Source organism: Coturnix japonica, chromosome 14 (assembly GCF_001577835.2).
Source record: "Coturnix japonica isolate 7356 chromosome 14, Coturnix japonica 2.1, whole genome shotgun sequence".
Classification (NCBI taxonomy): Eukaryota; Metazoa; Chordata; class Aves; order Galliformes; family Phasianidae; genus Coturnix; species Coturnix japonica.
This window is the reverse complement of record NC_029529.1, coordinates 1829160-1855539: the sequence shown is the minus strand read 5'-3', so window position 1 is coordinate 1855539 and position 26380 is coordinate 1829160. Positions and strand designations below refer to the sequence as shown.

At 47.0% G+C, this 26380-nt stretch overlaps 1 protein-coding gene across 1 annotated transcript in view; it reads right to left on the bottom strand.

The window, feature by feature from the left end:
- FAM20C (FAM20C golgi associated secretory pathway kinase) overlaps window positions 1–22621 on the bottom strand; it is a 53679-nt gene extending 31058 nt beyond the window's left edge. The window contains exons 1-3 of the mRNA XM_015876924.2: window positions 21090–22621; window positions 19355–19527; window positions 10611–10689 (exon numbers count right to left, since the gene is read on the bottom strand). Of these exons, the coding sequence (XP_015732410.1) occupies window positions 10611–10689; window positions 19355–19527; window positions 21090–21610 (773 nt within the window). The 5' untranslated portion in view covers window positions 21611–22621. The remainder of the gene's footprint in view (window positions 1–10610; window positions 10690–19354; window positions 19528–21089) is intronic.
- Window positions 22622–26380: the final 3759 nt, after the last annotated feature.

The window sequence follows — 26380 nt, the reverse complement described above, 5'->3', positions numbered from 1 at the left end:
TCTGCAACAGGACTCTGATCTCAGCACAGCTGGAGCTATGGCAGACAGAGGAGAGGTCACCACACTGCAGCTAACCTGGAGGAGAAGCAATGTATTTTTTTTTGTCCTAATTTCTGTTTGAAACCTTGTGTAGGATGGCGTGCCTTAAAGGAGGTATGCAAACATCCACTGGTAGAGCTGGGCTGTACTGCGCACAGAACCTGAACCCTTCCCATCACTGCAGGCAACAAGGAGAAGCTCAAAGGCAACAACGGATCTATTTCTACGTCTTTCTCCTCCTCCACATTCAGAGCAATAGATACAAACAGTCTCACTCCTGCAGACCATTGGTTTGAACTGTGGCAGTCAGGAAATAAGGGTGGTCCAAGGAGGAGCAGTGAAATCAGGGTCACTCCTCCTGCTGTCCCTAGGAGCTCCTTCAGCCCCAGGCGCAAAGGGCTGTGGAGTGCTGCGGAATGGTGGGCTGTGCTCACAGGGATGGGACCTAGGCCTGCAAGGAGCTCCTCTCTCCTTATCTCCCTCCCTTCAGATAGCGAGTTAATTCATAAGACTTAATTAATGACCAGTAGCCACCTCACAGAGCAGGCCCAGCAACCTGCATTGCTGCAGCCTACCAGGTGCTCAGGTGTATGCATGGCAGTGCCATGTCACCATTTACAACAGTGAATAATAACAGAATTCCCTGCAGAAAGACCTGCTGAACTGAGGACAACACCGCAGCCTCTCTTCTCTTCAGCTTCCTTGAATCAAGACTGCTCGAACCCACCATGTCAGCAGCTCCATGTTAGTGGAGCTCAATGAAGACGTGGGGACATCACCCTGCTGCAAAACACCCCGCACCCCAACCAGAGCCCCACCATCATGACAGCTTTTCCCTCAGTGACTTCACAGGACTGGCATTTGGCCGAGGAGCTCTGCCCTGCCTCCCCTCTGCCAGATGAACATCCCGGGCTCTTGGCTGCCAGGCTGTCCATGCCCATCTGCTCATGTGGCACAGTGCCTGCCTGCAAGTTGTCAGACAATTTCATGTGTGCCAAAAGAGCCTGGGTTTGAATAGGTGGCCTGGATATGCTGCAAAACCCTGCTCTTCTGCATGGCCTCTCTGAGTGCCAACCGACCAGAAGCCCTGGGGGTCTCACACCTCCCGGAGACACACTCTTACTGCGGGTTGTTGCTGCCCTGCAGGCCTGTAACAACACAACAGAGGTTTCACCAGTGCTTTGGGCAGTGTTGGTACCTCGAGTGCTACGGAAGCATACAAAATGCAGCTTCTGTCCTAAAACACCCAAGGCACAGCAGAGCGACTTCAAGGCGCCGTGATGCAGTAGGCAGCCCGAACAACTGACTGCAAAGCAAAGAAGTGAGAAGAGCAGAACTCTGCAGCTGCCGCGGGCGGTGACAAGTAGGTCAGGCAGAGCAAAAAGGGCACGTTTTGGGCTAAACTCCCAGTCACCAGCTCCTGTACCTGAGGCCAGGAGGCTGCAAAAATAGATGGCTTTAACTCGGAGCTGGCTCCGAGAACAGGGTAATTAGGCAGACAATGAGGAAGGGAAGCTCTCCACTCTTTTGGCAGTCTGTTTCACTGGTGTTGGAGACCTGAAATGTTAGGTTGGCTGCTGGTGTGGAGGCAGAGAGACAGAGGCCTGTGGTGGCATTGGGTCCATGTGGTTAAAGACAGCCAACTTGCCCTGGGCTGGCACGAGCCCTCCTGAATGTGCCATATCCTTACGTCAGCATCAATCTGTGGTCCCAGCCAGGACCCACATCTCAATCTTATGCAGAAAAACCAGAATTTTGCTTTTAGCTGCCTCTGCCATCAGCAGCCTCAGGAGGCAGAGCTGGCAGCACCGTGCTCCCCTCCTCCCTGCACAAAACCTGGACTCGCAACATGAAAGGCTGAAAAACCTCTGGGTTTTAGGCCCTGGGAATCAGATTTTCTGCTTCATAAATCCCTAAAGAATCGGATGCAAAAGAGTCTTGTTAGAAAATTTTGCACAGATTGTCATATTGCGGCGATTCAGGCAGACACAAAATGCAGAGAAATACAAATAGGCCAGGTAGAAAAGCTCATCTTGTGCATCACGAGATTGAACCAAACAAAACACAAATAGGTTACATCAAAAACTAAAGACAATAATAATCATAATCACAGCTGGATCTTCTCTAATCCTACACATGAATTCAATGTCTCCTTTACTGCTTCATGCCAACACATCACAGCAGTTCAAAACCCATTGACCAACTGCGTGCTGCAGTCTGTGGCACCGCTGCCCTGAGTGGTCCCCACACACAGCCGTGGCACTGCTTGTCCTCTGGCCCAGTGAGCAGCCCTGCATGCAGGACTCAGTCCTCCCATTAATAAGGTTTACAGAAAGGGCTCCAAGTGCTAACAGGATCAGCTGGACTCTGCTGCTGGGAAGGATCTGGATTAAGCACTGGGTGGGGTATTTTGTTATCCGCAGCACATAATGCAGCTCTTTAAATTGCTTCTATTTACAACAGTTTTGCTGTCCTCCCTGCTCCCCAGCTCCCACACGTTTGCAGATGCTATTTACTCTGGCTTTCTGCTATTCCTTCGCATGTAAATGAATCTTTCAGGCTTTCTCACTTCCATTTGCCCACATGCAGAACATTACAGCGGGCTAGAAAATGTGAAGTTAGAAAGAAAAAGTCATCAGACTATTGAACCAGACACTGAACATGAAATCTAAATAAAAAACAACCAACAACTGGAGATGCCCAGCATGTCCTAAAGCTGTGTTATTAGCAGCTATTAGGGCTATTTTAAACATACATTGTTTGTTTACAACAGTGAGTCACCGACAGCTCCATGCCAGTGGCATAATCTGGATGCACTCCATGCTCTTTCTCTTCAGCATCTCAGTTCACCAAAGCCTCCCTGTCTCACTTTGCAAGATGCTGTCACTTCAGCTGCAGGTCCCTCCCCAGTGTCACCATGCTGTCACCTTGTCACTGACCATGGGACCTGAACTGCTGCCCAAAGCTCAGTGCGGGGCCTCAGACAATGAAGTTGGTTCATCGAACTTAATTCATTGCTGCTTATTCCCTGCCCCTTCCCACAGATGTTTGCAGGGAGCCGTCCCTAACATGAGGTAAGTGCAGAAATGCTGAGGGTTGCAACAAGGTGACTGTTAGAAGAGCAAATGTATTTCCAGTCTCAGCAAGCAGTGGTCAAATCCCTACTTGTATCCTCCAAATGGTGGGGATGCTCAGACCACAGGGACCAACAATGCTGCTCCATAAATACCTCCCAGATCTACTGCCCCCAAGGGAGGAGATGAACACAACACAACTGGTTGCCAGGACAAACCTGTGTGTGCATCACTGGAGATAAAACACTGCACAACCCAACGGCTTCAGCCTCTGGTTTATGCCACAACTCCTGCACAAATCATTTTCCCTTCCTGAATTTCGGTCTCTTGAGCCTAGTTTAAGGATTATAAATTGCAGAGCAATGGAGAAAAATTCCCATGAAATATTTCAGGGTAGCATTATCTGCATATCCCACTGAGAACATTCTGAACACATCCTTTTTGCTTAGATTTACTAAGGGCATCTTACCTCACTGCGACACCGAGTCCCCCGTGTGCCAAGCCCTGTTACTTTGCAGTAAATCACAGGTTATGCATTTCTTGCCTGCTCTTCCCTCAGTAACGTTTGCTGCTTTTCTGTACTGCCAGCACAGGGCAAGATGTGTTAGACAGGAAAGTGAGGAACTAGAAATGATTAAAAGGTAAATCCACAGGACTGCACTTCTTGGTATGTAGAAAATTAAAATGAAGAAATAGCTTGATTAAAATCAGACACTGAAAATGCCCCTTTCCTAATGCACTGCATGAAAAAATAGCTGCAGCAATATCTGATTGTTAAAGAAAAAATGCAGCAGTGTGTCTCTGTTCCTATAGACTAATTAGCGACACTCTCTGAGCACTAAGGTAGAAAGCTAATCAATAGCTTAATACGTGCAGACACATTACTGTGAAATAGCACTGCCCACCCAGTTCTCTCTTAAAAAGGTGATGAGGGACAGGTACAGCCTGTACCTGTGGCCATTTGTGCAGCACCAGGTCACACCATTCAGTGCAGGGAAGCTCAGCGTGGACAGTACAACAGAGCTGCTGCCAAAAAGAGGAAAAGAGATTTGTTTTCCTCTTTCTGCCTCGTGAAATGTCTCTGACATTGGTCCCCACAGACCCTAAACCAAGCAGACAACCTTTGAGCTACCTGGACTTTGCAGACTTTGACTCTGGGGTCATTTCATAAACACGCTAGCAGAACTGCAGAACAGATTGCTCTTGGGCTGGATGGGATTGATCAATATTTCAGGCAGCAGTTGCTGAACTGTGGCAAGGGGGAATGCGGTGCACATTGGCAGACAGAAGACTGAGTTTCATTACTGTCCAGTGCTATCAGTCAGCATCAATCCCCATCCAGCTCTCCTTAAAGTCACTGCAGATTTCCCATTTTGCATAAATGAGATTTGGACCACCAGCACTGCTGAGTGCTAAAACACAATTTGCACTGAGATACTGCAGGATTGGTTTGGTGATCAAGATTAGCTAGAAAAGAGAAAAACAATTCATGCATAATACACAACACATTGAAGAACTAAAATACTACACGGCAACCTCTGCTGTCTTCATTAAGTCCCACATTCAGATCTCACACAACTCAAATATCAAGTGATACAATTCATCTAGCTTACTCCAGGCTCATTCCTGAGGTAAATAGAAGCAGAATCTGCCTGTCACTCTGAGCAAGGTAAATATTTCAGCAGGGATTTGGTAGGTAAGGATTTGAATGCATCTTTGTAAAGACCAAAATCTCATGGATGAGGTCCACAGAATATCTGATGATGGTTTGGTACTTCCAGCAGCAAAAAAAAAGCATTTCTTCTCTGTGATGTTACAAAACAGCACTTGGTTTTAAAATGCACTTATACAAGATGGATATTGGGATTACTAACGCCAGCATTCCCAACCAGCTCATTCATCCTTGGGTTTCCTGCAACCCACCTCATGCAGAAAGTGAGTTCTTAGAGGAGCAGCACAGTAATACAGCTCAGCAACAAAACCAAGTTACAAAACCTGATGGCTGGATTTGCACTTTGACTAGTGACTGCCCTGCTGGATTTCACACAGCACATTCCGACCTGCCCAAGTGTTAATCCTGGAAGGCTTCTAGAGTAGCAGCTACTGTATGCGTATCTCACTTCTGTAGCAGCTCAGAGAAAACATTGCAATTTGATTTAATTGCCACGTTGACTTATAACAGCGTGTTTATACTGGATGCCTGCCAGCTGAAATGCAACAGGTTTGCAAAATGTATTTCCTCAAAACAGCATGATATGCAATGTAATAAGGAAAGCAATCTTCCAGCCACCCCGATGCTAAGTTCATTTCAACTCCTCTGACTTGGACTATGTCTTGACTTATGACTGGACTAAGTTGTAAGAATTATGCTGAGCTAATGGTCTGCTTGCCTTTCACAGGTACAGCAGTCACACTGCAGCTTCAAGAAGGGGATAGAACTGTAGGAAGACAATTAACAGTTGTTTATATCATGGGGGTTGTTTTCCCTATTTAATAACCCTATCAAAAGATGCATTATTTGTTGAGCACTCCTAAAAGGAAATCAAAGGGAAACTTCAGGAAGGTGGTTAATCCTTTGTCTTTATAAGTATGACATTTGAAAGTCAATAAAAAGCGGTGCTTTGCCAATTGAAGCACATATATTATCTTCCCGGTGACCTTGGCTAGTAGATTACAACCCAGCTAACAGTGCCTACGTCTTTGAGCTATAGGAATGTTACAGAAACCAGAAGGCAAGAGTGCTGGGTTTCTTTCTATAAAGCACCTTTGTACGTGCTGACAACTTATCTTGCAGCTGGCACTAAGAAGGGTGCTGCCTTTGGGGACTGGGGATTTCTTCATGCTGACACTCCAGCAAAATAAGAGTCAGCGTGAAGTATTTTTTCTACATAGTCACAAAAACAAACTTCTGTGATTAAACTGTTCAACTGCAATTAATAATTACCTCGCAGAACACAACAGACACCACCGCAGTGGGTTTCAGGAAGAGCGGAGGGGACAAAGGGTACAAAAATGGGGTCAGAGAGGTTGGATCTGTTTATGAGTGAGATCTGATGACATGATTGCTTGCAATTCAAGGAACCTGGACTTCATGACCCTAAAAGTCTCTTCTGGCCTGATTTCACCCTGATGCTAATTAGTTCTGCTTTATTAAAGATTGTAACTGTGAGCAGCGGTTACTGGGGGAAGCAGCCACGTGGCTCTCACCAATCCTACATCAGGACTTGTAAAAACAGGAGGAGAAAGGGAAAAAGATGTTAAAAATATCAGGCAACGTCTGAACTTGGAACAGAATTGGCTTTAACCTCTTCTGGTCAAAAGTGGGTTCGCAAGATACAGTAGTATTTCTTCAACAGAACAAATGAACCTCAAAGATTTCCTAATGAATAACCTTCCTACACAGTCGTACAAAGCAGCCTATAAAACTGGAGGTGAGAAATGCCATTGTTTAAACACAGACTGTCCAACACTTTGCTCGCAATTCCTATCGCAAGATACCATTTTCTTCTTGATTCTATTTGGCTTCTCCATAAGGAACTGTAAAAACCTCTCTCAAAATCCTGGCATTGAGAGGAGTCCTGACACCGACTGCTGGCGCAGGATCCCCCTCTTCAAGAATAAAGCACTGGGAGGGATAAAAAGTATGTTGGCTTTGTTGCTGAGCCAGCTATTTAACTCCACCAGCTCGCAAGAACAAAAGGAAACCAAATAAAACTATAAAGCACATGTTCTTTTTGGACAAATAAGCCAAAACCCTTTGGAATTTATGGCTGTACACCATCTTTACCTGCTAAGTCATGCAGAAAGCTGTGGCTGCAGTTATCAGCGATCACGTAGATCATTTTTTTTATGCTCTACAATACTAATGAAGTTAGACGCACTAATCATGAGAGAAGAGGAGGCTGCTATTTTTTTCCTGTCCCATATGGTAATAATTTTGTATGATTGAAGTATTATGAGCTAAATAAAACTACACATTAGCTGTTAGATACATTGCAAATACATTAAATCTTCCCTGGAGTTTTAGCAAATATTCACTTTTTCTATGATGCACTTGGAACTAGCAACGGGATCTACGCTGGGCCATAGGATTTATAAATAGATTTGGCTTCCCCGGCAATCCTTTATGGGCAATTATTTCGGCAATGAAGAAGCAGAGCCACAGATAAATAAAATAATTGCAGCTGATGGGGCTTTATTTACCACTATCACATTTCCCTGACTGTTAAGCTCCCCGCCTCTCATCTGCTCCGCTACCCTGAATCAGTGACCAGATGAAAAGCTGTCAGTTAACGCCAAGTACTGAGCACAGAAGTGCCGAGGGCAGATTCTGTTTCCCCCATTTCCAAAGCCCTCCTGGGTGTTTCCAGAGCTGGCTTACGCTCTGCATGAATGCAACATGGAATGAGGAGGCTGGGACATGGCAGAACAAGTCCTACGAGTTCTGCACGTTCCAAGAGACTTCCCAGGAAGGACATTTTGCTGTGACTGTCTTACAGAAAGCACAGCTGGGGGATGGAGACACCTCCTCCCATGAGCAGATACCTGACTGTGATGGGGAAGGGCTCCCATGTCTCCATGCTGTGAAGGTATCCTCCTCAAAGAGGCATTAGCTCAGTTCAGGGGATGCCAAGTGCAGCTATATGTAGCAAAACCAGCTTTCCAGGTAGTTCAAATGAATTGAAACCAAGCAAACCAGCCCACCCCTGCACGTTACCCTCTGTACCTCATGCCATTCAGCTTTCAGAACTCCAGGTTCCAGACAGGGTGAGCAATGCAGGATTATCAATTTTCCTTGTGATCAAGCTTGAAGTACTACTGATGCCAATCCTGTCCTCTGAAAATCAGTAGTGCAGTTCAGTTCAGTATGGAGATGTAACCCCTACTGCCTCCTCCAGCACTGAGGGGATGAACTCAAGCTCTGGTTTCTCATTTGCAGCTGGGCACTTCATGCTATTTAACAAGTGTATTACGTGGAATTTGTGAAGATTGCTTGTTTGAAGGGCCTTATCAGCTCCAGAGATAGAAAAACATAATTTCTGCCACTATGAAAAGCCACAGAGCTGACAGCACAGTGACCATCCACTGACCAACTGATCTCAGAAGTAATCACCAAGATGAGGTTTCATGCTTCTCTAATTAAATTATTCTTTTTTAATGTCCTTTACACCACCAGTGCTGTGACAAGAGTATATTTAGGAGACGTGTGGCCCTGATTTGTGAGCTTCCTCTGGTGTGCTGCCCAGGGAAGGCCCAGCTGGCTGTGTGAAGCCTGGATCAGAGGGGTACCCTGCTTAAAAGAGGGAGCACCAGAAACAGTCTGTGTGCTCAGTAAGGTCCCACAAGAAGTCTCATTGCTTTAAAAGACGGAATTTTTTTGTTTGCTTCCTTGTTTTCAGTTCCAGGCTGCTTATTTCCATATCAAGAAATGATGCTACAAACATTTCTGTAAGTTGGTGAAAGAGGCCAATGGGACCAGATGCCGAAGAAGCTCAGAAGATTTACACTAGGCGAGCATCTGGCTCCCTGCTCGCTGTTACCAGAATGAAGACAAATGCTTGCATATATCCTTATTCAAAATCACTAATGTGCTTGGCAATGATGAACACAAAGCAGCGTTGCTGCTGTAAGGTGTGGTGCCTGGGAACACAGATGCTGAATGTTCTAAAGCTGCTTTATCCAGATGTGTATTTAATGCAAAGATCAGGGAGAAAATAAGATGTTGCTGCCCTTCGCATTAAGCAAAGGGAATGATTAAGACATCATCATCTTTTGTTGTTGTACTGGTGGATGGTAGTAATTGCTTCTGTACAGGAAAGTGGCTATATCTACTGTCATCCATCATCTTGCCAAGGCAGGGTAGAAGCAGTAAACTTTTGATTTAACCTCATTAGCATTCCCAGAATTACAATGTTATACCAAAGACAGAGATTGAAATTATCTGCATCTCAGCAAATGGAGAAGAAACAAATCACACGCTACGTAAAATCCAACTGCACAACCATGATTCTTCCTTGTTCTTAAAGGCTCCCTAGATGTGCCCAGTTCTTAGTTTGCCATGAAGGATGGGAAACAAATAGGAATTGTGCTTAAATGCACCAAACTTGAAGATGTAGGGGTTCGACCCATGGACTGATGCTCTGATGATCTAATGATTCAGAGCAGAGGCAGAGAAGGAAAGGGAAGATGTTGGAGTAGATGCTCTCTGAAAGCACTTTCCCTCTGATCTGATATCTCTGTTTCCTCTGAACTCTTCCCAGGAATTAGGGACCCACTAGAAACATGGAGAAATTTGTGTGTAACAAGAGAAATAACATGGAGGTGTAATGCTTTCGTACAGTATCTTTGTGCCTCAAAAATTGTGCCACTCAATGGATTTCTACATAAACCCCAGGATAAACGCACACAAGGTGAGCTCCTGCTCAGGCTTGAGTCGAAGGTAGCAGGAACCAATTATTTGTCCCTTCTGGCAGTCAAATAAGATCGAATAAAGTCTGCACTTGTCTGAGGTCAGTCTATAGCAATATCTGTAGTAAAACTGGGCATTTATCTCAGGCCCCAGCCAGCATCTTACCCCACCAGCTGTGTTCCCCACTAGAGCCATAACACAATGCCAGTATGTATTCCAAACCACTCATTCTGAGTTACTTTACTCTTTTATGGGCCATCCTAGAGATAATGTATCTTCTCCACAATGGGAACAAAAGAAGGAAATGAATTTATTATTCCAGTGGTACCCCTGACACAGATATTGAGTAGCTTCATTAAACATTTTGCAATACCCAGTGTCTTTGCTAAACCATCTACAACAAGCACAGAGTCATCTTCCTTATTACAACACAAACACAGAGGTCAGGGATTGGAACTCTTTAACATCTCTTTTATGTATGAATAACCTCTCTGATCTCGGTGGGATCTGGGCAGCCTGATGCAGGTGCAAACCATCACTGCCTCATCCCAGTCCTTCCCCTTGTTTCCAGATCCGTTACCTTGCAGCAGCACTCTCAAATGAACACATTTCACAGTCAGCATCGCCACAGCCAAATGACTAACACAGCTCTTCCATACAAACAACCAGTGGATTAAACTGTAATTTATCAGACAAATACTATTCAGGTCTTCCCAAAACTGTTTTGAGCCATCTCCCACATATGATCATATTCCAGAGGAGAAATGACATTAGATAAAGCTCAAGCCTATAGAATACATTTACATACAAAAGAAATGCTGAAAACACCCTGTATTTATGATGGGAGATTACAGAGATCAGAGTGAATAACACTCCTGAGAAGACTAAAATGCATCTGAAATGTAACTTCCAAAGCCCAGTTTTCCAAAGCAAACCAAAGCAAGGTTTCCTTATACCCTATAGCCCTATATTGAGCATCCAGCCTAGCCAATCAGCCACACCAACCTCGAGCAATACCAGAGCAAACTTTTAATGGCTTTGAAAGAGGCAACAGGCTATACAACACAGCCAGACATCATTTCACTTACTTCATTGGTTTGAACAATGCTTGTCCATAATTCTGGAACGTCATGATCAGCTTCAGTTGCGTGCCTCCTGACTTCATTGCTGTGGGAAAAAGCAAAACCCCTTTAAAATGCTACATATGGATCTACTTACATTCAGCTTCCTTGAAATGAAAGCACGTATCTTTGCTCTGTACCACATGCAGCACTGTGGCATCTGAGCACCAAGCAGGGCAGTCCTAACTGGATAACAGATTATCCAGTGGGTGCAGAGAACAGGGAAGAGTATATTTGTGCTACTGGCCAGCACTAATTTGGATCATACTCCCTGACATGTCTTTGTCCTCTTTGGTTGGTCATGGGTAGATCCATGGTGGTCCCTACAAGCACCCTGACTGGGGAGCAGATATAGGAACAGCTCACTGAAGTCCTGCTTTCTCCATCTTCAACTACTTTGGGACTTCCTGCTAACAAGAGGTACACACTGGGAAGGCAGATAGAATGGTTTCAAATCCAGCTGTAGCTGGGATTACAGTCCAGTGCACAGCAGACATCTCCTTAATTAAAAGTATGAGCAGATACTAGAGCAGCCTCTGATCTCTGCTGCGATTTTAATCATTGCTGCTGAGCGGTATGTAAATCCATCTCCTCTCTGCACAATGGAGATTTAACCCAAACCACCTACTAGCTTTCAGGGGACCCCATGGTGGTTGTGGAGGACAGCAGAGGTGTGTAGAGAGCCTTTGGCTGTGTGGGGAGGGCAGCGGGATGTGGGGTGGCAGGGGCTGCAGTCCATCCCATGCACCTGGGGCCGACTGCTCAGACACTGAATTCACATCCCAGCTGGGAACTAATGGGAATTTAAGACTGACATTCATTCATACCAACCTGCATAATTTGAACAATATCAAGTTAACAGCCAGATTACAGTGTTTTTAAAGTCAGAGCCCTTTTTATTTTAATGTAAGAGTTCCTAAAATGCATGCTACTTGATGATGAGGTTACTGGAAAAGGTAAATATATACTTTGGCAAACCAGATGCTTTTTCACCGTCTCAATCAAAACTGCTCTGAATAAATGAAATGACCCATACCCTAACTCTTTAACTCACTTCTTGTTTGGGAGAGCCATGACAGCCCTATCTGTGGGGATGAGTCAGTCCTTTCAAAACGCTTCCCACAAACGATCACATCATCAATCCCTTTCTTTGCTGTTCTGAAAAAACCTGTATCGACTGGAGAATGATATGAAAGTCAAGTTGCCTCCCTCTGTCAGTTTTGGCATTGAGCCACCCTTATTCAACCTATATAATCCGTACCTTCTCTTTCTCTAAGCAATGCCACTAGCTGTACAGCCTTTTTAATTACTCCTCTCCGTGCCATATTACTGGTAGGTTGACAGCTCTCTTTCAGCCCATGTAATCCATGTTTTTGCAACAGAATGCTGTGTAAATCTGGTCAGTGTGATTACACTTGCCTTAGAACAAAATCCCTTCTGCCTTGCTGTTTTGCTGACCCCTGCCTTCTCTTGCATTATGAGTTGATCCCAAGGGAACAAATAAATAATTAGTAATTAAAGGGCATTAAATAACTTGCACTGAACAGGTAAAGCAGAAGTATGTGATTTGCATGTACCAAACTGTCTCTCTTGTGCAGAGCACGTCAGTTGATCTGCACCCGAGGGAAGGATATAGGCATTTTTTTTCTACCAAGCCCAGAGCCCGGAGGCAATGAAGAACAGCAAACATCCATCCCAAAGCAGACAGGTGCTGCCCCAGGAACATCACAGCCCAGCCATGCACTCTGGAAACGTTTCTGCTTGGTTTGGACAGCAGGCAGGCAGCTGGAGCTGCCCTTGCCTCATGCCTACAAAGATCCACACAGACCCACTGCCGTTCCACGAACATCCCTGCCCAGCTGCTGCCAAACGAGCAGAGTCTGCCTGCCTTTTTAAGGCACAACCTGTAATCGCAACCCTATTCATGTGGGATGTCTTCAGTTAGGTCAGTAATGTGTCTTGAGCCCAAAGGGCAGAACTTTGTCCCTTCTGTCAGGTATAATCCTCCCCAGCTCACCAATCTCAATACAGCTGCTTGCAAACTGATCACAACAAATGAAGACTGCACGGTTTTTCTTTAAAATTTACATAATGTATGCTTTTTGGTTGAATTATGAATAGCTCAGGGCTTAGACCCTGGCTCCTTCTCCTCCCTGAGCCATATAAGTCCAAAATATAGCAAATATCCTGTAAGCTCATCAGAGAAGTGGGAAGGACAGAGCCTATTTTGAGGTACAGCTGGGAAGCCAAGGCTTTAGGAAACCACAGAAATGCAAAGAAGAAAAAAGGATGTTCCAGCATGCCTATTTCTAAGCACAAAGCATCAGATGCATTAAGCTGACTGGTTTCTCAGCAAATTGAAGCCACTCGACAGATAATGATTTTGTTAGCAGCTGAACTCAACAGAGAGTATGTCATCACTGAGAAGGGGAATGTATGAAGAAGATTAACAATTCAGCATAATTCTTCCATGAGACACAGAGGCTTGGTTTCCTGTCAGAAAGAATTGAGCTGAAGTAAGACAAAAGCATCTCTCGGCCTTTTTAGATCCATCTTATTGTATTGTCTTAATTGGCTGCAATAGTAGCCTCAACCCAACAGAAGTTTGGCTGGGATGCTGTCCCACTGCTGCTGCCAGGAGAAAACTTCGGGCCCTTCCAAAACAGAGGGTGACGTTGATGGGAACAGCGTTGCATGGAGCCTTGTAACTAAGTATGCTGGCAGCCATCGGCACTGGGGCCAACGTCATATGAGCTCCATGTTGGCTTCCCTCCACGTTCTCCAGGCTCCCAGACATTCCCACTTCATCTAGTCACTGGACAGGCCAGAGGAGATTTAAAGATACGCAGCAAGTCCAGCAACTAATGTTCCGTCCTTAAAGAGAAGGAAACACATGGTGCTGAGCCCAGACTATCCTGCTGAACTCAATAATATCCTTAATGCAACTTTAAATTAAATAGAATGGGGAGCAGAGCCTGAGGAAGGTGCCCAAATCATGAGGGTGGCAATTGGAGAAGAGCAGGTCTCACTGGAGGTGACTCACTAGAACTTCCAGGCTCGATTACATTCCTTGACCATTACTGCTACTGTAGAGTACTGGCTTCCCTCCCCTTTTCTGAGCTGTATTTTTTTCCTGATCAAACCTCACTTAAATACATCCCTTTGGTCACCCCAGGCAAACAGCAATAGCCACGTCCCCTTCCAGGAACTTCTCCTGGACAAACACTGTTGGCTTACCTGCAGACGTCCTTGCGCTGTCACTTACTGCCCATAAGAACAATTCTGAAGGATTTATAACTCCCTGGAGCAGAATACACCATTTTACAAGGAACTGGAAGATGCTACGCCATCACAATCTGTCTTGTCTATGATCAGCGAGCTTATATAATTTTTAAGAGGTCTCACAATGTCATGCTGTTCTGATTCTAAAGGGAGCCTCTAGTCAAACTCTGATTTCATCTTTGTTTGGTTTTAAGGTTTCTGAAGATACTGTAAGAACAAGAGCAGCTCTGGAAAAGGAATACCTCAAATTCCCTCTTCTACAGCACCTGGACATACCGGCACAGTGTTCAAACCAAATCCCAATAGAATCATTGCTATTTTACCTCCAGGCAATTCAAAAGCTTTCTTTTCCCCCAAAGTAGAAAGAAAGGGAATGCAGCATTAAACTTTCCTCTAAACCCAGGGAAAGATCTTTTGGGTGCAATTAGAAACCTTCCTAACTTCAGGAGGCTTTGCAGAAAATCCCCTGAGATATCCTTCTCCTGGAGGGTCCGAGGGATTAGGAACCAAAGACCAGTAAAATCAGACAGATTCTTTCTGTTTTCTCTGATGGACTTTTGAATCATGCCTCTAAAAATGCCTTCAGAGTTTTCTGACATAGCCTCACATTGGGTCTGCTACTTCTTCCATCCTGTCCCCTCCTTCTTTTCCTGAAATCAATTCTCTTCTTCTCATCAATACAAGATGTCCCAGTGAATACCCCTCCAAATCTACAGATACCATCAGTATAAAAGATGCACTACCCATTATCTTTCAAGCCTGTTTTTATACCTGTATGCTATGTGGTTTCTATCTCCCTCTTCTAAATCATCTAGTACAGACTCAGTAGAGATCCAGTGGTGCCCATTGTGATTTCACCCAAAAGGACTTGGAATTTATCTGCCTTTCCAGCTTGGATTTGCTGCATAAGTCTTGCATATATAGTCTTCTGATAGAAAGTGAGAGTTCCAAAAGGACCTTTGAACACTTTGTTTTGGTTATTTATGCAAAGCTAATGCCTGAGCAACAAGATCCAGTCAAAGCCTGGGATGTGCAAACAGCTGAAATAGATGTCCAGATCCATTCAGATCCTATTGTATAGGTCAAGCTTAAATCTAGCATGAGAGTGTTGACTGATCCAGTGGGAGGTGTACCTGCCTATAGCAGGGGGCTGAAACAAGACGATCTTAAAGGTCCCTTCCAACCCAAACCATTCTGTGACTCTATGACTCTACGACTGGCTTTAACAAGCAATACTCTGCCCTGGGCTAAAGACATGGCCCCAGACAAGCTGTAAAGAATAGATTTCAAATCAAGTTCAAACCATCATCATCTCTTAATTTGTTCTGGCTCAGCCAATCCTGCTAACTTGTTTTTAATGACCTTTCTTGCTTTAGTCAAGATAGTAAAGAATTCTGATAGGCAAGAGATCTGTGAGACCATTCAGCGGCTTTGTTGTACGCTTTAAGTCCTCTCTTTTCATCTGGAATTGTACATTTAATCAATCTGTTGACTCTTGGCTGATTCACTGTTTCCTTATACAGTAAATCAATGGTGCTACATTGCATTACATTTTCAGCAGCACTTTTTCCTTTCCTTTGATGAGATTTTTATAATTCCCTTCAGCACCAGAATTTAAGTTTAGTATTTATTGTCTACCTCTCTCTTTATTTTCTCCTAAGTTGAAGCAGAGTCTACCTTGCCTAACTGCAGCATTCCTTCACTGCATGAGTAATCTCATGCGGTAACTTCCTAATTACTGCCTGTACAAACCAAAGGCACTGCAGGTTCAGAAATGAACTCAGTCAGGTATATTTCCAAATCTTTCCAGCCAGACAACTAAAGAAGAATCAAAACCTCAAACCCAACTCACTCAACCCATCGATCACCATGTTCTGCTCAACCACAGTCCCTCAGCACAGGGACAGGAACACGTGAGAGATGAAGATCTACAATGCACCGTGCCGTATTTGTTGTTAAACTGCTGACAGCACTGTGCAATTATGCACAGACGTTTTGTAAATACACAAGAAAACAGCCAACCATGGTTATTGATGCATGCAATAAACAGTTCTGAAAGGCAAAGGAAGCGTGCAGTTGCCTGTGCGTGTGCTTCCTCTGCAAACTGGGAGTCGGTGCCCAATGGAAAACAATTCTCTCCAGGCTCCTATTTATGGCAGGGGGAAATTTTCACTGAATTAAATCAAATTAAGAGCCATCCCTTTATGCTGCTCAGAATGAATAGGAGCTCCGTCTATTGATGCAGGGCACAGAACACATCCTCAGCTTCAAAGCTCTGAGTAACCTTGTCCTTTTCAAGGCCAGCTCTAGGTGTCACTGTGGGAGCTGAATGTGACGCTCCTTCCCATCCCTGCTTTTGTTCCGTTTAAACTTTAACATCAAGAAAATGTCACCTTGGTGCTCCCTGCTCTTGGGAATTGCTTCTGTCACCGTTTTCATTTTAAAACAACGCTGCACATTACGGGGCCGTGTGAGCAGTGCTGATAGATGGGGAAGGATCAACCCGGTCACCACTCTCCTCCATAAATAATGCAAAGGGAGCAGGGAAAGTGCGTAGTGGTGAAGAAAGCTGTTTAGCTGCAGTTTGGATCTAATTACTGAAGGTATCAAAAACCCACATGGCAAATCACCTAATTCTATTAGAGCCACAGCAAATCTGAACGCTGGGAAAAGACTGGATAGAGCAATATCCCATTTCATCTAATGCATGTAAGCCTGCGTATTTAATTGTCCTGCTTACAAAAAGGAGCCTGAAGATTGGATGCCACGAAGAGGCCCATTTATTTTTACTTCTAACCTAGAATCTTTGCTGCTGCCTTAAAGAAAAAATGAACAGAGAGCAAAGAGGATAAAGAAAAACTCAGTCCAATTGGAAAATCTGCAGGAAAATTCAAAAGACTGTAAAAGTCCTATAAATGTCCTTTGGTCAAATATATGACTCTTTATTAATCAGCTTACATGTTTTTGAATCCCTGCTGTGGCTCTGCAGCAAAGCTGAAAAATGGCAGATGTTATTTTAAAACATATTTTTAAACATCCGAAGAATTTGCAAAGGGAAATAAAAGATGGATTAAAAGAAGCATATTAGCAAGATGCTCTTCTTGCTTTGCAATCCGACCGAGAGCCCCTGAAGCCCCACAGAGGCTGTGGAAGCTCCCAGCTACATTCCTATCTGGCTTCTTGACCCGGGCAGAAGTCTCCTTCTACCTCCCTGCTCCATGTTATGCTGGGATTGCTGCCCAGTTCCCACAGTGACTGATACCTCTATTAAATGTACTTCATATTTCAGCTTATGGAAATAATACTGAATCGTTGATAGAAAGCACAGTTCTGTGCTTTCATGTTGGGGCATAAGAGGCCCTGACTTATTCAAACATTAGCAAAGAGACAGTCCCATAGGAAACGGCTGTTAATCATCAGACCTCCTCTGCAGGCTCTGGCCTTTCCTCCACATTGATCTCAAAGCTCTATCAAAACCATAATTAATGAAAACCTCATGACACATCTATACGATGCATTGGTGAAATCATGGCCTCAGGGAAGCCAATGACAAAACTTCCACTTACGTCACTGCTGTCAGGATTTCACTCCTATTTTTCATTGTAACAGTGCTGCTGCTAGGTTAACTGAAGCATAGAGAGGTTAAGCAATATGCCCAGAAGCTCAAACTGAGCAAAGAGTAACCTATTATTTCTCCTTCCCATCTCCCTTCTTGAGCATCCCTACATCAACCTTAACCATCTCACTGCTCTGTAGAAGGGACACAGAGCAGCCACGCAGTCCAAACCATGGCTGGGGCTGATGTGTTTTGTGTGAACCTCAGCAGCTGAGCCAGAGGGCAGTCTGGCTGAGCATCCCCCCTTCAAGGACCCAGGCACAACCTGCTCACTGCTCAGGGCTCTGCAGGGGGGCAGGGAAGGGCAGAACACCTTTTACTCTCCCAAAGGATGTGCTTACAGAGCACTGCTAATGCTGAAAAAAGCTGCCTTGGACCCTGCTCACACATCACTGCTACTGCAGGAATCGCTATGTGCACACGGGGAAAAGCACTGGCAGCGTGCTGCTGCCTGCAGTGCCATTTCTGAGCCAGAGATGGGAAAACACACAGCTTAGCCATAGCACCTGTTCTCCCAGTCCAGAGCTGTAGGGATGGAGAACCTGATGCTTGTTAATAAACAAGCCTGTGTTTGTCCTCTTTCTCGAGCCCAGCTGTCCCCCAGACCCTGTCCTCCCACCTGCAGGGCAGCAGCTGGACACCATGCACTGCTGCAGCAGGTTTCCACCCCACAGAGCTCAGAGAAGAGCTGCCAGTCGTGCACACATCCATGTTTGCACCTGATGGTCTCAGTGGTCTTTGCCAACCTTACCAATTCTATAACTGAATGTGAAGCCCTCCCAGGGCATCCTGCCTTTCCCCCACCCTGGCTGATCTGTGCTCAGCCCACTACTGATGACCAAGGATCTCCCTTAGTTCTATTCAGCAGCTGCTGGGATTCACATGATGGAAATGTCCACCACAGGCCTATGGGTGCTATTCTTGCAGGGACCATTTCCTGCTGAAGCCAGGGGAATTTTTGCCTTGCAGGGTTAAAGACCTGGTGACCTCATCCCGCGGTGGCTCCATGCAATCAGCACTTTTACAGAGCTGCTATTTCATGCCCCTGAAACAGACTTAGCAACTCTGTGGTCAGCACAAGGCACTCCATTTTCTTGGAGGCCGGTGGTTGTGCAGTTCTACCCTGCAGCCCACGGGCTGTGCTTGTTTAGCAGCGCAGGGCTTTCATTCAGGCTGCGGGTTTTTTTCACTCCCTGTGCAGCTCGGCAGCTAAATTCGAAGAGACACACGCTGTCATTAAACAGCCCCAGAGAAAAAATAAAACAACAACAACAAACTCTGTCACCTTGTTTAACCGGAGCCAAAGGCTGACAGGGGCACATCCCTGTCGTGGGTTTCCAAGTGGAACAAGTAGAGCTGAGCTGTGACCAGGGGGATGCAGCCCCTCAGAGCCCCCTGCCCATCTCTCCCTGTATGGCTGCAGGGCTCATTGCTGCTCTCCTCCTTCCAGATTCAGCCCTAAATAATGACCAGCAAGCAGCAGACGCTTTGCTCAGGCAGGATGCTGTCTGCTTTTGGCTGTGATTTTTTCATTAGCCTTTTCTTCCTTTTTTCTTTAAATAGGGTGCTTTCAACCTGATAACCAGAGGACATCAGAAATGAATGAGGGCATGCCTTCCTGGCAGACTTTTCAATTATTCAGGTGATACAGAGCTGGCAATATCTCCTTCTGTTTAACAAGGAAAATGAGCACAGAAGTCAGGAAGCAACATTGTAGGCACAGAGAGAAGTTGTGCAAAACAGCTATTAATATTCAAACAGAGATCTGAACGACAAGCAAATAGCCATAAAAACCATTAGTGCCCAAACATACCAACACTGGTGATCTTCTGGGAGACCAGGTCTTGTAGTAAAGCCTCGATTGCAGGGTTATGTCTGGAATACAGCTCGTACCGATTGATGCCAATGTGGAATTTTAACCAGTTTGGGTAGGAGTCTATGGAGGTTTCTCCAGTTGGCAAAAACTCTTCGTTCTCTTCGTTATGCCTACCACCAAAACAGACAAGGGAAAGGGGGGAAAAAAAAGCAATACCATAAATGAGGAGAAAGAAATATTGTTACAGATTGTAGCAGGCACCAAGAAATGGGGCTGGGGAGGGCTGTGCAGGTGGGGGAAGCCAAATTGGCACCTCCACTCTTCATGCCTTATTTGAAGCCCATGAAAGACAGGAGCTAAACTGACAGTGACATAACCAGGAGCTCACAGAGGCCCTTATACAGCCGAAATGTGGAGCTGCAGGGTTTACGTTGTGTTTAGACTGCATCATGTTGCAAACATCTCTTACAAGTTGGACCCAAAGCAAAGCATCGTCCTCAAGTTTTATTTAACAGAGCTGGGGCTGGAAGTCAGTGCAGCAGAAAGCTGACCTGTTGGACCCAATGTTCCCCCTCCTTCCTTTTAATCAGGAAGAATAAGAAGAAACCAGCTCAGCTGAACCTGCTGCTAAAGAGAAACTTGGGGTGGGTCGCCCCTTCCTTAGCAGCACCATACTGATATGGAAAAGGACTGTGAGAACAACATGTGAATGCTACATTTCATGTTTGCTCGGGGAACTTGGGGGGAAAACACACAGCAGCAGCTGCATTATGGCCATTAGGGACAGCTTTGCCCTCCACCTATGTGACACAGCCACACTTCTCCCACCCCAAAGCCTCCCATGCTTTTAGCCATCATTCCATGTTCTGCCATTGGTCTTTTATTCTCAAGGAAACCAGAACTTTGTCAGTTATTTCCCTTCACAGATGCTTCTGTTAAGCAGAAGGGCCTGGACCACTGACATGTGCAGGGGGTAGAAATCAGAGATATCTGTCCTCTCCGTCTGAATGTTCGGATCCCATTGGAAGCTCTGCAGCTTCACAGAGCTTTTGCTCGGTACAATGCAGCTGTTTAAACACTACAATGTCAGTGTGTTTGGAAGAGGGTGCTGTTGGATTAGACAAGCCTTTGGATTTCTCACTCATTGAGATTTCCCAGCGTTTCCCACCAGCCAACAAACCATTCGCAGAGGCAATAGAGCACTCTGAAGGCTGGAGGGCTGCGGAGGTGCCAGGACACTGGGAATTAATTGAGGATGAAAACTGGAGCACCGATCAAAGCCTGAAGACAGAACTTTGTGACATTAGACCTTACTTTAGAGAAAAGTGAGGCTGTTGGTGGCGGGACGGACTGCTCAGCCCCTGCAAATGAGAAGGTGCAGGGCAAGGGGGTTGTGCTGTGTCTGAGCCTGGCCTCCCACTGTTTCTCTGCTAGCATCTGCCTCTGGCTGCAGCTGCAGGCAGCATCCCGGGGACCCTCTGCTCCCGACACTGCCGCGTTACGTCCCGTATTTCGGGGCTAATTTGGAAGGAAGACAACGGCTGACGTCTGCAGACGGTTCCGCTCCATTTCTCATACCCCTGAAGCCCGAATCCCTCCCTTTCACCCCGAGCCGTGACACCCAATTCTTCGGGAACACCCCCGGAAAAAGGCAGCTCAGCAGGGCAGCACCGCGCCGCGTTCCGCCCCGACCCCGCGCCCCCTCCTCCCCCCCCACTTCCCCGATCCTCACCACTCGCTCTGCTCGGCCGCCCGCGGGTTGAACCTGATGTCGCTGTTGACATTGAAGAGGAGGTCGCCGTCGGTCAGCGGGGGCAGGGCGGCGCGGTACAGCGGGTGCTGGAAGAGGGCGGCCAACGGCGCGGCTTGGGCGGGGGGCGGCGGGCGCGGGGCTCCGGGCGCGATGAGCCGCCGAGGCCGCCCCGCCGCCCCCCCGTCCCCGCCCGCCGCCGCCGCCGCCGCCGCGTCCCCTCCGCCGCCCGCCGCCCGCTCCGCCGCCTCCCGCGACTGCGAGGAGAGGTTGGAGGCCGGCTCGGCGCTGAAGTCCTGCAGGATCCGCAGCGTGTGTTTGCTGGGCCAGCGCGGGGCGGCGCGGGGCGGCGCGGCGGGCGGAGGGCAGGAGCAGCCCGGGCGGCCCTCGGCACCGCGGCGCTCCAGGCGAGGCAGCAGGTCGATCATGATGTGCATGGTGCAGGCGACGAGGAACACCATGAGGATCAGCACCCGGAACTTGCGGACCAGGAGCATTTTCATGGCCGGGAGCGGCTGATGAATTAGCGGGGGAGGGAGGGAGGGGAGGCGGCGGGGTCGGCCGGCAGCGGGAGCGGGTCTTCCGCCCCCCCCGGGGCTCCGGCGCTCTCCTGGCGGGTCGAGCAGCGAGCGATCAAGTCAATAAAGTTATCTCCATAGGCGCCGCGACAGAAAGAGGCTAAAAGCGATAGGTCCTCATTTCTCAGTATCATCAAGAACTTGGGAGGGGGGAGGGCGGGGGGGGAGGGGGGGAAGGAATCGGGGAAAAAAAAAATAATAATAATCGAAAAAGGAGCCTTTAAAATCGGTAGGAAAACAAAGGCAGCGGCACTGCGATATCTAGAGCCATCTGTTCGCGGTTTCTCTCGCTTTTTTATTACGGGGATCACAACAAATAAGGAGAGCTGGTTCTGGAGAAGAAAGGCGTCTGGCGTTGGCTGCGATTAAATCATAATCGTTCAAAAAATGACGGGAGGAGGAGAGGGAGAAAGAATATTAAGAAGAAACCTGTACGGCAGCGACAGAAGGAAAAAAAAACATCCATAACGTTTGGCAGTGCAGGAAACGCTGACTCCTTCCTTTTCAATGTGCCAGTGATGCAGCAGAAGCGCTCTCCGCTCGCTCCCTTCTCTTCTGTGAGACTGCTTAAGAACATTGGCTGCAAAATCATTTTCTCCGAGCGGTTCCAGTTCCTTCATCCATCGCTTTGTCCGCCGCTCGGGAGAGATGAGCGCTCAGCTGAGATCCAGCCGGTGTGGCTGCCTGTATCCGAACTGGGCTTGCCTTGGCGTGGGTTGGGTTTTTTTTGGCTGCAAAACTGTCGGATGGCACAACTGCAACATAAAGGTTAAATATGGCACAGGGAAAGAAAGAAACGAGGGGGGGGGGGGGGAGGGGAAGGATTAGGGAAAGAAACTAATAGAATTCGGTTAGCGGTTCTATATAGCAAAGAGGTCCCGTCTTTGATCTCTGCTGGGTCCTACAGATCTGCCTTTAGAGAAGAGAAGAGAGGAAGGGAGGGGGGGAGGGGGGGAGAGGGGGGAGAGCTGCATGGCAGGTGCAGAGTGAAAACTCTTTCAGCCACACTGGGTTCTGGAGACGGGTGGAGGGTAGCTCTGCAGCTCCAGATTTCCAGTGGGTGTGTTAAATATTATGAGCGAGCCATGATTCCTGCCTTCCTCACGTCACAGTTCGGAGATTGGCTAAATAACGCTACAGTGATAGTAACAGAAAACCTCAACCAAAAGTGTTTTTTTTCCTTCTCCTCCTCTCCTCCCTCTTACCCACCCCACCCCCGCCAACCCCTCATTCTACTGCAGCTCCAAGCGGAGCAAGGAGAGGGCGTCTGTTCCACGAAGGTTTGCAAAATAGAATTTTAAAGAAGATGATGATAATAACGAGCGGTGACGGAGAGGGGAGTCTGCAATAACGTTGCAAAGTGTTGCACGCGTTGCGGGCCGTGCTGGGAGCGGCGGTTCTGCTCCGTCATTGCGGGGTTGCAGGGTGGGCACGGTGGCTCCCCTCGAGCTCAGCCCCGAACCGCTGCAAAGTCAGGGCGGAACGCTGTGCGCTGCTTCCTTCGGCCGAGCAGTGTTTATTTTGTAATCCCACATCCCGTGGGTTGTGATAATCCCGAGGTAATCCGCGCTCTCTGCCTGCTGGTGGCCACAGGGCAGCGCCCCGTGGGTGGTGGGAGTGGGTGCTGGAGGAGGGGACGGGTCACTGCGGTCCTGGAGAGGTGGTGAGGTGTGCTCAGGCTGCTGGCTTTTGTGTGCGCCACGACTCTCCTGTGCTTATTAGCGAGGCTTAATAAGCTTTAAGTGGGGATGCAGCAGGAAAGATAAAGGTATGTGCTTCTGCCCAGCCACCACCACCCTTACATGGAATCAGAGAATGGCCTGGGTTGAAAAGGAGCACAGTGCTTGTCTAGTTCCAAACCCCTGCTATGTGCAGGGTCGCCAGCCAGCAGCCCAGGCTGCCCAGAGCCACATCCAGCCTGGCCTTGAATGCCTGCAGGGATGGGGCATCCACAGCCTCCTTGGGCAACCTGTTCCAGTGCATTACCACCCTCTGGGTGAAATTCTTTGCATAGGATCCTCTCAAAGCTGATTGGGATGGCCCGTTTTCCTCAGGATTAACCAACATTAAATACTGCCTTCCTCCCTTCAGAAGTGTTTTTTACCTCTGGATCCATCCAGCACCATTCCCCCATTGGGAGCTTCTGCAGGGCACACTGCACTCCCCTGGAGCACACCCATGTACTGACAGCAGCACCCTGCTCTGCAAAATGGAACTCACAGCTTGTGCTCAAAGTTAGTGCTTTAGCTCCTCCAGGGAGAACACATTGCTTTGTTTCAACTGAGGAACCCACCTCTACTGGAAGGAGTGTGATACATGAGGGGGCTTCAGCAGGAATTATGTGGAGAAGAGCATTTCCTTGCAGTTTTCTGCCTATCACTGGCTATAGCCTTTCTCCTGCTCAGCCTGGTGTGCTGTCCTTTGGGCCACCAGCTGGGCTGCATGAGCCATCAAGCCCAGGGAGACAAAAGCAGGCAGCTGGGAGCTGTATTATGGTTGTGGTGGAGGAGAGCAGGTAGAGATGGTGCTTCATGGGAGGTGAGTGCAAGTGGTGGTTCAGTCTGTGTTCCCTTTACTGTGATTTTTTTCTTGGGTTCTAAGTAAGTTGCTTGGAACTCTTTGTGACCCACTGTGAGGTAGGAGGGTGCTGTGTGTTATCTGCTTTGGTGTGATCCAGGAGGGCTTATATGGTACGTGGTGTATCTGTAGGGTTCTCCTCTTCTGGTCTGAAGGAAGGTGGCCTTAACAGGCACCAGGGAGGTGGAATGTGTGGGGTTGGAGTTGTTCGAGTACATGAGATATTCTGCAGAAACAAAATGCTGCGTTAGGTGCATCATGTGTGTGTTCAAGAGTTATGTAATGGAAGTGAGATCAGCTTTGATGGCTAATACAGAAAACTAAATGCAACTAATTACATGGCTTTCAAAAGGTGAAATAAAAAGTACAGTATCATGAGCAGGCAAATGATTCCTTGTTGTTCTCATCAAAATGACTTTTTGTAAATATCGGTTATTAAATTAAGGATGGTTTTACCTAGATCTTATCTACTTATGGACTGAATCCTGTTCTGGTCCTTTTGGTCCTTTCCAATAGTGCAGATCTGTGTAGGGGTTGGATGTATTACACTCTCTCTGTAGCTGGTCTCTGTGGATGGTTTTTTCCAGGCCTGGAGATGTGCATAAAGGAGAGGTGCTTAATTTTTTACACTTTAAATTTATTTGGTGGCTTTCAGAAGAGCTAAATCTCTTTTGCAACATGAGCCCTTCTTTGAGCAACTCTTTTTATAGTGTAGACAACACCCATATGCTAGTCTAGTCAAGGTGTTGAAATGCCAAGCAACACCAGCTGGAGAATCTCCTCTGAGGATCTGCAATAGAGCTGTGACTCCATTCACCTGCAGCTAATTGCTTCAAGAGATGTTGTTCACCTGTGGTCCTGGCCTTCCTGGGAGCACTGGGAGATACTGCACACTGGTTAACTTGGGCTGCCTTCCTGGAGTTCCCTGTTCCCCTTTCCAGCCTGTGGGTGTTTTTTCCTTACATTTTTCTTGGTGTTTTTCCTGCTTTAGACTTTCCCAGCAGGGATGAGCAGATGCTGTTACCAGGATCAAATTTTCCTTTGGTCTTCTTAGTCAATGCAGTGAGGAAAACTTTAAGGGGAAAAAAGCCATCAGATATTTCTTTGTCTCTTGATTTCTGTTTCAACAAATGCTGCTTTTCACATATGACCACACTGATGGTTAAAGATGTGTGGATCTTCAAGGCAGACACTGGCAGAGGGTGAATGTATGGCTTTGCTTCAGAGTAAAGGGCACTGTGTAATTCCCACTGTTGTATTCCCTGAGCCTTCCACCCTCCTTTCTGAAGGATGCTAATGATTGGCATCAGTAGTGTTTCTCATCTCCTGTGTGTCTCTGAGCTGTGCTGGTTGGTAATGCAAGGGAGTGAAACCAGGGTGCATCCAGCCTCCTCTCTCCAGTTTGAGTTCTGTCTCCAGCACATCTCAGGGCAGCAGTAGTTTCCTTGCTTTGTTATTGACTTTTTTTCCCCTATAATAAGTGCAGGAATAAAGCTCTAATCTTGTTCTAAGGACATCAGAACTTTGGTGTGAGAAAACACACTCCTCACAGAAGTAAGAATAGCACTTTAGGAGGGCAGAGCAAGTGGTAATCTTGTGTTCCTTTTGGAGGTTCTCCAAGGCTGGTGAACAGCCTGGAGTTTGGGCCATGCTGTGAACCTGAATATCTGGTGGGGGAGCTGAGGTGACCTGTGACCAGGAAGCCACAGGCTGTGGCTGCATGGAGCTGAAGGGTGAGGCCTGAGTGCAGTCAGGAGCTGGGATGCAGGTCAGTCCAGATGGGAGACTGGGCAGCACAAGAGAAAAGGAGCAGGCAGGGTTAGATCAGAGCCAGAGAGGTTGAGGAAATGGGGCTGGGCAGCCTCCCAGGAGCATCCCATTGCTTGCTGTGAGCAAGTGGTTCTACAGTGCCCCAGCAAGGGATGGTTGGACTTGAGCCCTATCTCTGTGCCTTGGCACCTTCACTCCAACATAAGTGCAGCATTTGAGGGCAAGGGAGGTAACTGGCAATCAAACATTTGCCTTCCCAACTTGGAGCTGCTGGGGAAAACACTGATTTTTTTGGTAACTGGGAAATGTGAACTGGTGTTGAACCTTGTTCTAATCAGCTTTTACCTG